At 38.6% G+C, this 10,828-nt stretch overlaps 1 protein-coding gene across 1 annotated transcript in view; it reads right to left on the bottom strand.

Moving 5' to 3' along the window:
• CCNY (cyclin Y) overlaps positions 1–9,915 on the bottom strand; it is a 56,468-nt gene extending 46,553 nt beyond the window's left edge. Inside the window, exons 1-2 of the mRNA XM_009325543.1 lie at positions 9,843–9,915; positions 3,954–3,988 (exon numbers count right to left, since the gene is read on the bottom strand). Coding sequence (XP_009323818.1) covers positions 3,954–3,988; positions 9,843–9,909 — 102 coding nt within the window. The 5' untranslated portion in view covers positions 9,910–9,915. The remainder of the gene's footprint in view (positions 1–3,953; positions 3,989–9,842) is intronic.
• Positions 9,916–10,828: the final 913 nt, after the last annotated feature.

Here is a 10,828-nt window from a genome sequence, read left to right as displayed (position 1 = left end):
TTCATCCACCAGTAGCCCCAAGTCCTTCTCGGCAGGGCTGCTCTCAATCCCTTCATCCCCCAGCCTGTATTGATACTGGGGGTTGCCCTGACCCAGGTGCAGGACCTTGCACTTGGCCTTGTTGAACCTCATGAGGTTCACACAGGCCCACTTCTCCAGCTTGTCCAGGTCCCTCTGCATGGCATCCCGTCCCTCTGGCGTGTTGACCGCACCACTCAGCTTGGTGTCATCTGCAAACTTGCTGAGGGTGCACTCGATCCCACTGTCTAGGTCATTGATGAAGATATTATTTTTATAAGGTATTATTTTTATAAGCAACTTTTCCCTCCCGTGCCCTGCTCTTTTCCCCTGTAAAAAAAAAAAAAAAAATCACCCAGTACAAAGAACTAGCTACTGCAAACGATAATAAAAAATTCACTCTTCCTCCACCCGCCCCCCCAAAAAACATAAAACATATCTTCCTGTTTGCTTTCCTTGTACAGGCAGAGATACTGATGCAATCTCTCCTCTCTGAAAAAGGAAATGCCTCTATCTCAGTCTGCATCTTTATCCCCCTCAGCAGCTTGACTAAGCAGATTAAAAGAAAAGACAAGTGCACACTGAAGCAGCATTAAAGCCATAACAAAAAACAACTACTGCCAGTTCAACGGGAAAGGGAAGTAGAGTCTGCTGCAACTGCTTAGAAATTAAAATAGGCTGGAAGAAAGCCAAGACACCAGGTACGCTGTAGGTAGGTATGCAAAGGATCCAGCACCGTCCCCAACCTGTTGTCTGTCTCCCTGGGCTCTGTGGGGAGACCGAGAGATGACAGCTTCTCCATAGCACCCTCTCACCCCCACTTCATTCCTTCCCCCTTGCCTTCCCCACCCCAAAAAAAAGAACAGCTGCTGGCTGTTCCATCACACCTACTGACAAGGTGAATCTGAAACTTGGCAACTGCCAGCCCTTGACAAAGCACAATAAATCAAAGCAGGAACCCACTATTTGTATTTGGGGATGAAAGGAAACTATTCAGCCAATTAAAATATTCTACAAAAAAGAGCAAGCAAGGAAGAAAAAGTACAGTGATATTATCATACTGAGGAAGTATATTTTTAAATGAAAAAGAGTCAGTATTAATTAATTAATTTTTTCATACATAACATTTTGAAACCGTATTTGTATAAACTACTATTCTCATCTATTACTACACAGAACTAGACAAGCAGTTAAAGAAGAAAAAGCACAACATTTCTCGATACTTCTCTTGCTAGCCAGCCACCCTCATCATCTGGGAGATGTTCAACTCTGCCTGCAAAATAACCAATAAGGTACTGCACAAAAGGATAAAAATATTTTGTTGCTCATGTTGGTTATTTGTCACAAAAGGAGAATAAGTATAGAAGACTTATAAAAGAAAAAAAAAAAAAGATGACGTTATGGAAAAACCACAAAAGAGAAGTGTGCTGCATTATGGTGAGCAGTTCTTGTAAAAGGAAGACAAAACAACGCTCCAAAATTTATGTTCTCTGGCTTGTTTCCTCCAGAGCAGATGTGGGGACCCAGAACTTCACATCAACAACGAAACAGATGAGTAGCAATAGCTCCTGTTAGAAATTCACTGAGCACACACTGAAAAATGGTGGAAAAGAACTGATCAACCAATGGGGTATATCATAAATTTGCTTATCATGTAAATACTACCCATAATTTGTCACATACAATTATTATATCTAACTATTTTCTCAAATTTCTTCAAACAAGGCGGTCTAGGAAAATTATGATGGTTCCCTGCAGCCTACAAACCTAAACATGGTTCCCAGTTAAAGGCCACAGCAATCACTTCAAAAATGATCACCAGTTTGTGCGTCAGCTGTAGCAGATGAATATTTAGGAGGTGCTGAATGGATACTCACAGGTGTGCTGAAGTCAACCATACATCTCAGTAACAACTTAAATATCACAGGCCTCATTTGAAAATATAGCTTATCTATGAGTATTGGCTAAAACACTTAACTGTCTTGTAAGGACACACACAGAGAAAGCAATGGTAAGGACTTCAGCTTCATAAAGGTTATTTTTAGCTTTGTAATTCAGAAGAAGTACTTTATAAGTACAAAGAAGTCAGCCTTAAGGTAGCAGTAAACCAGACTATTGGGGGAAGTTTACATTGCTGCAACCTTAGCCAATGCTTTGAATGATACTTAAAAAAAAAAAAAAAAAAGGAAATCAGGAAGAGGTTTAGCACTTAGGGTATCAACTGCTTGAGCTGCTACACTGAGCTCCCAGCAACACAACTCCTCAGTGATATGATCATTCTACCCTTTTCTGCAACAACTCCAGCATTGCCTAAAAATATTTTGTACCAGGGTTTGCAATAGTGTGCTTCCAGCAGCATTTGCAATAGTTATCTTTGTGCAATCTGCCAGATGAATCCACTCACAGTCTCCCTAATGCAGAACACATCTTTCACATGACATGAAATGATTCAGGACACGTGAGAATTTCATCCATGACACAAGGTGAACACAGAAACTCAGTTAATTCCTTATTTTGCAGTGTCTATATATTCTTTTTTTTTGCACTGAACCCTCCAAGTTTGAGGCTAGAAAGACTGCTGGAAGTTACTGAGCACACATTATTAAGTTTAGAGGAACCCAGTGCATTAACTTTACAAGTAATTTTATAACAATACAACTGCACTGCAAACCACCCTCACAGGCACTGTAAACAATGGAAATGTTTTACAGGGGAATAGAAGGTGGGAAGCACTCAGAATATCTGCTAGCCTGGTGGAGCTAACTTCAAGGCTTTTATGAGCTTCACTGTATTTCATGACTTTCTCAAAATCTTAACTCTTGGGAAACTGTGAAAATCTCAGCTTGTTTTTGAAGCTAGGTTTAGTTTCAGAAACACTCTGCACAATCCATTTCTGCCAACAAATGAAGCAGTCCTGCCTTCTCACCCCACTCAGCGGCTCATTCCTGCCTCCATGTCTCCCTCCCTTTCTGCAGATGCAAGCCCTGAAGTGAATCACGTTTAGGAACAGATCCATTTTAGCTTTTAGCCGTGCTGAATCTACCTGCATTCGTGCACCAGTTTACCTGGAGCTGCACAAACGTTCGCCCCAGCACAAAGGGATGCAGAGGCTATAAACCACATCTGCTTCTTTCAGCAGCTGTACCGGCTTAAAAATGATTCATGAAATTATGGCCTGTATCTCCAGATCGAGAAAAGTTTCAGAACGTCTCCCCATTTCACCCTAAAGGCAAATACCATTTGGGAGACAATTAGTTCTTCCCCTCCTCAATTTTACTGAGACATGACTCCAAATATTTCAGCACAAGGCTTAACATCCTGGGAACTGCACTGGTTCCAGGTGCTTCAGCAGTACAAACAATTCTAACTGGGGCAAAGAGCCTGGTCTCCCGTACCCAAAGCAGGCTACAGGGGATTTGCTCTCAGCTTCACCAGGAATTTGATTCAAACAGAAGAGAACTGAACTGAAGAATGCCCGGGGTACACAAGCGTATCAAAAACCCATCTTCGCACTTGGCATGTACCACATGTCAATCCACATTTACATTGCACCAACACTGGTCAGGCACTTCAGAACTTCTGTGTAAACTTCAAATGCTGCAGCTCTCTCCCAAAGCAAACTTGCATAAAAATGCAATTTAAAGTTTTGAGAGTTTTTGTAATAATTTTAAAAATCATACTAATGTGTGCAGCTCTTTGTCCCAGGTACCAGTTACCTACGTACACTGGTTGTGAGCATGATACTGTCTTCAAACCAACAGATCCATTCCACTAACTCAATAGCCGAGACCTATACTTCTGGATCCTGATGCAGAACAGACATGTGAAGCATCAGCACTCTCTCACCAATATGGAAATCATGTGTGGTAACTCTTATTTACTCTATAATAGGTAACAACAAGGAGAAAGCTGCATAGCGAGGCATTTTCACTTACGTGGTTTATATAGAGACTCTTGCGTTTTTCTCTCACTGCAAAAACACAAAATATGATAGAAATATTACATGACTATTTTTCCCGATTAAGCTTCTTACATACCATTTATAATAAAAAGAACAGGAGGCTATCTATGTGCAACATTATAATTGCTTTTGCACTAATCAAGTATAGTTATATATCAAACACAGAAGGAACATATATCTGTATGCATAAAGGCATTTATGCTCACTAGTGTGGTGATGGATTAAAATTCTCATCCATTTGGGTACTTCACCAGGCGTTGGTCCGCATGGGAAAGTTAATATGCAGTAAGCTACAGTCCAAGTTAGCAATGGATTAGCCATCCTTCAGCAGTTCTCTGTGTGAGTACTCCTGAGCCACCAGTGCCTTCGTGCAAGGTACCTTGCTGCAAAGTGGCCTATACTACCTTGCAGGTATGAAAGCACCTAAATAGCTATACCATGGAATTAGCAAATTCTCATCATAGCTTACTGTGCACTAACTCCCATAGAGCAGCCTTGAAACCATATGCATTACATCACTGCCTTCTATAATGATCAGGTGCAAGCCTGAAACTATTATTCATGTCAGATAGAACAATGAAAATATATTACTTTGGTGAGTATGAACCAGTCCCCACAAGCAAGGGTTGCAAGTCAAAGCCACAATTAGCCAAAATATTCAGAAAGTAAACAGCAACAACAAGGGAGATAGATGTAGAGAGTCTTAATTGTCAGGCAAATGCTTATTACAGCTGATTAAATATACTCTATTTAATTTTTTTAAGCACTTTCCCAATTAACTCACCCCATAGAGAGCCTGTGGAGCTCTGTTCCAGTGAAAATACCACAGCATTTAGGAGACAAGTCTGGAGGCAACTAACACATAAATCAAACTGCAGGATTAAAATAATAATGGTTTCATGCTGTAGGTGATTAAATGCACTTTGGTGCACCATGATTTAAAAGCTAAGCAACCCAATGCACTTAGTAAAATAAGGGTGTTCATAATGGTGGGATAGCCTGTCCATTCCCTGTTGGATGAGAAGCCATTTGTGATTTTTTTATAAGCAAGCAATCTCACATAAACAAGGCTGTATGTGTGAATACTGTGAAATAATTGTGTTTAATGCAGACATAAAATGAAAAGAAAATAAGAAAAAACTTTTAAAAATCCTTACATAATTTTCCTCCCAGGGAGCAGAAAGGAGAATCACACATGACAGATGTTAGCCATGTCACTTAGCACATGCTCAGATCCACAATTACGGACATTGTATAAGAAACAGAATTAAACAGGAAGAGCAGGAAAATTCTGATCGTCTAGTAAATGGTTAAACTGCTTGAAATCCTGCTAAAACACTGCACTACACTTAAGTTCCACACACTGCATTTATCATCAGCAAGGGACATAAGTAATCTAAAGGGAAACAACAAAATGATGGTAGATACTCACTTCTAAGAATAGCCAAAGTATTTGTCTAGTATTGCATATAGCAATATACAGGCAGTAAACAATTCTGATAAGCGGCATGTAAACCTAATAGAGTACATAACTGAAAATTAACACCTATTAACTGCAAAATTTTGAACACAGTTAAGTATTTAACAGTGTTTTAATCACAAACAATTATACCGCATACAAAGTTCTTATGGACAAAATCCTATAAAGACAGCCTGCACATACACTCCAAATTCCATTTTAATCACCTTTTTTCCCCTACCTTAGTTTTTCTATTCTGTATTTTCCCTTGTATCCATTATTCAATTCCCCATGAAAGTACAATCACCTATTTACCAAAGCAAGAATATCACTCACAGCTCATTCCCATTTGCTATTTCCAATCTCCAGAAGAATATATTAATGTATTTATACACACCCCTCACTTCTCCCTGCTCAAGCACTGCTTGTGCTGCACGTTCTTCTAAGCACCACGTTGACCTCCTTTCCCTTATTTTCCCCATATAACAGAAATTCAGTTAGCCTGGATTCTCCGGTGAGGGACTACAAGGCGGCAGCTGTGCTTTTGTGCTTCTGGCCCACTCTGCCATAGCGTAAGGCTCAACTCTTTCCAGAACATATGCCGACGGGGAATCGGGCATAGCAGAAACCCATTTTGTCACAACCACTCTCTTTCGTGATCACAACCCTCCCTTTAAACAAGGGAAAGACAATTATTGCACAAGGCAAAAGGCCACTTCTGCCACGCTAAAATGACTGTGAAGAGGCAATTCCATCACTTGGCTTCAGTCAGTTTAAAGATTCTTTGCGCTGCTCCCACAGCACAGTATGGCCTTCAGCACACCAGACCGCAGTGTTATAATTAACTGTCATTTTGTAGGATAAACTCCTAACTGCAACGCCAGGCTTTTGGCTTTCAAGCATGGGGTTTTGATGAAATGAAGCTGAACAGATTTGGAGTCAGTTTAAACAATTCAACAAACTTCTATTTTCTTTCTAACATTTTAGAACTTTAAAGTTGGAATGGAACTCTTCAAGTGGAGACAAATGCTGCCAAATTGTCTTAGTTTACCTCACTTTAAGGTCAATGACCTGTTCCTATTTCTGCAGGCACTTTCAATTGTTCTTGTTGAACTTTTGCAGTAGTAGGAAAATATATTACCCTGAAATAAAAGGGAGTGAGGAAATACACACACACATACACACATATATGTATGTGTGTGTGTATATGTATGTATGTATTTTTCATTGAGCTGTAATAGAAACTTTCTTTGTGCAATTTCTATAGACTATCTTAACGTTACCCATATCAGGATTGAAGACAAAATCCTTGAGGATTACATCAATAAAAACATCTCACATTTTGGGAGTTTGTAAATAATTTCTTTTTGTTTTATCTGAGACAGGAGACTGGTCCTAGTTAACATTAAAGAGTAAGTGCAGCTTACTTCACTTCTATCTACTATATAAATATAATTTCAAAATCCTCCTTGTCTGAAGCCCATTGTTGCACTGATACTGCAAAATTTAACCAGTACATTGAATGTGTAAAGCCTAACGTAAGTTAGGAGAGGTGGACAGCTGTAACCCACTCACAGGAAAGACCGTTACCACCACCCTGAAGTAGAAACCGTTGCCCTCTTGCTGTTTTAAGGAAAGGAAGTTACATTATTGGAGTGCTAAGGTTTGGAAACCCTGGCTTAACCACAACCACACACTAAACAGTCCATGGCTTTTCAGTCACCTAGCCCATCCTGCTTACAGGCCAAACTCAGCAAACAAGGGAGAACTTGCAAAAAGCATTCATAGAAGTTAAAGACATAAAAGGTGATATTCTTTACTAGCTCCCTAAACATCTTACTCATGTAAGATTCAGCACCTAGAAAATTCCCACAAAGAGTTGGAAACATTTAGAAAAGCTACTTTAGTTAGGAATCAAATTAATACTTATTGTGTCTTCAACTTTTCTGCAGATTCATTGAACTCTCAGGTAATAAAGGATGCATTCAGACTACTGACTAAGAAGGACAGGACAGATTTAGATGCTTAGCATGGCATCCGAGCTTCAGAGAACAATGGGAAATTCAGACCACGTAATATCCAGAGATGCCACGTCCTGTCTCATTATATTTGGGGTAGTCAGCCTGTTGCTCTTCACTCACATGTTGATCACAAGCAGGTCAAGCTCAGCTCCTATGCCAGGACAGTACTACAAGATTACCAGTGAGGTTGAAAGAGTACAGGGCTACTAGAAAGCCAACTGTGGAACTGCCTGAAGGTAACGTTGCCAAGTCACTCTAGTACGTACTTACGGACTTGGCCCTTTCCTGCTGTAGAAACACGTGGTGAACACTCAAGTCACAGCCAGATCCTGGATGAAACCTTGAGTCCTGATGTCCCTCAGCTCTCTAATATGTATATTTTAAATGTCTGCAGTTCTGGTCTACAGAAATATTTTCACCTGTAGTCAACAGGAAGGTTTGCCAGCCCAACACCATACAAGTAAGGGAGAGAGGTAGTTACATGCCCAAGTTCGGCATTCTCAACATTGCCAGCTCAGCTCTCCCCCTTCTACATTAACATAAGAAGTCTTGGGGGTCCCCTAGGCTCCACAGCAGGCTGTCAGAATACAACCCTACACACCCTAAAAAAACCTTAACAAGCATTTTATTGCATTTTGGTGTTAGGCAACATCCTTGATTAGTGTGGTAACTCCTACAGCTCACTTGGTTCCACAACGGGACCAAAGTACAGCCGAGCAAAATGCTTACTACTGTGAGTTGTCCCACCGGAACGGGATGGTTCTTGTCAATACATCAACAGATAAATGTTTGCAGAATCTTTATTCTTTTGTACAAGCAAGATAGACTATGTATTTTTTCCACCGTGATCAAGGATAGCTGAACAGATCTTACACTTCTGTTTATAACGTTTCTATATTGTTTCACTAAATACATTGTTCTCACTCAAAAATATGTTCTACGTATGACTTAAACTAGAACAAAGTCTCATAGGCCAACTCTAGCATGGGTGTAAACTGCCATTTTAAAAAATGCTTACAATTAACTACATAGTGTAATAAATTAACCACTATTACTACAAGTAAGAATAACCATCAGGTCTGATCAAAATTTTAGTTGTTGAACTAAAATTTTTTTTTTTTAGTTTAGGGATTTTATTTGTCCTTTTTTTCAACAATCTGTAATGAGAAACATGTAGTATCCATATGGGATTATATAGTCTCAAAACACTATAAAACCACTAGAAAATAGACATCAATCTTCATAATACAGTGTACTATGGCAATATTATCATATTCAATTTACAGACTACCAAACCAGATTAGAATGGTAAATCACATCGAAAAACCACATAATAAGGCATTGACAGAACCAGGGTTGAATTCAGAAGGACAATCTGAAGGGCAAAAGAGGTACTCACATAATCAACTCTTCAATTAGGGCCTAAATGTATATCTCCTCTTTGTTCTAGTCATGCTCAAAAATTAGCAAAAAATATATAGTAAGTGAAAACTACATTATTTTTAAGTGATGTGTTTGACACTGCAATTTACTATGTAAATTAAAAATGGCATTCATAGGCAGCAGAAAGAAGGACAAAGAATTCATACTGAACAGTCAGAATTACAATGTAGAAACTGCTTTGAAAGTCTTTCTAGAAAATAATGTGTTTTGCATGGATTATTCATCTACTTCTAAAACAACATGTCATACATGTCCAACAGGGAATGAAAGAGACAGAATAAATGGCTTCTATTCTACTAACTCTATCAAGAGGCTTGCTTAACAGATGTAATTCCAGAGGGATCATTTGTCTATGAATAAAAAAAATACTCCAGACAAATATATGATTACATCAAATCCATAATGAGAGCAGAAGAGAGAATGTTTGGGTGGGATGGGGGTTGTTTTGTTATTCAAATCTAGTACTGAGCTCATTTACAGTATTCAGCTATATCAGAGGAAAACTGTAGACTGCCTTCTTAGCTAATGTAAAAACTGGCATTTTCTCAAGAAAATACTCCCCACACATTTCCCAGAAGCTTGGCCTAACGTTCAGAGTTTAAAAAAAAACAACAAACAGCTACACAGAAAATTTTGGATTTAGGGAAAATATTTTAAAAATATAATTATATTAAGCTTTATCCATATTTGTAGTTCTGATACAACGACTACTTGGAACTTACAATTTCAGGACATGACAGGACTCAAACCTGTACCTTCTACTACTGATCTGACAACATAATTAACTAAAGGTATGACTTCTTTCAACTCTAACATGATGCCCATAAAAGCCTCTTTTTTTGCAACAGGAATTATATACTAAAAGACTATCACATACATTCTAACAAAGGGTTTAGAGATAACCACAATAGCAAATACTGTAATAAATTCAGTAACCTACCATCTGTTTGTGATTTACTGAGAAATATCGTACTGGCCCGTGGATGATCTGATGGGTTGAATTCCATGTTCAAATCTAGAAAGAAAGAATAGCACAAAAACATTTATGATTATCCAATGGTATACAAAGATTTTCTCATTCTTTTTAAGACGACCAAGTTTACATACTTAAGCAGCTATTGCAAAACAAAATCCATCTTGAGGCCCACTTTTTTATCCTTCTTCACACAAGTGGCTCTTTTTGGCATGCAGATCATTTGCATCAACACAGCTTTGGGATTAGACTTCGATTCTAACGGCTGCTTTTGGATTAAAACAGATAAAGCAGCTTGAGAAGTTTGTACACAAGAAGCCAGGAATTATCCATTTACCATCAGTTTCTTCCCACCGTGCCCCAAAGCCATTGCTAAGCACAGGAACACAGCTTGTTACATGTAATTACAGAAAAATTAAGTATTATAAAACAAATACGCAATCCTCTGTAGATAGATGGTTTCCAAGATTAGGTGTGATTAAAGTAAGTAGTTATTGCAGCTGAATGTAAACAAGCTAAGTCTAGGCCAGAGTGTTTTAAATGGTCAAGATTACAAAAACTTGGAACTTTCCTGATACTTCACAGATGAACATATTCCTTGCTGTGACAACTTCTAAAAAAAACCCCACAAAACAAAACAACCAAAAACCCAAACAAAAAAACCCAAAGCAGTCCTAAAAAATATTTACCAGGTTAAAGACTTGAATTTATCACAGCTTATACAAACTTCTACAAATGTTATTTTCCCGATCGAGGTTAAAATCCATTGAATTTACTTGTTCCCAAATTCCACTCCACTACCAATTTGTCAGAACTCTTATATGCCTGCATCCACTTGAAAGCATGCTACTAAAAATAGCACATCATTTTTTATCATTGTCTTGCTCTCCCAGCGTGGCTATCTCAACCTTAGTTCTCTTACATTCTCTTGATCTCTAGATACACGTTCTCTT

Source organism: Pygoscelis adeliae, unplaced genomic scaffold (genome assembly GCF_000699105.1).
Source record: "Pygoscelis adeliae isolate BGI_AS28 unplaced genomic scaffold, ASM69910v1 Scaffold175, whole genome shotgun sequence".
Lineage (NCBI taxonomy): Eukaryota > Metazoa > Chordata > Aves > Sphenisciformes > Spheniscidae > Pygoscelis > Pygoscelis adeliae.
This window is presented reverse-complemented; position numbering and strand designations above follow the sequence as displayed.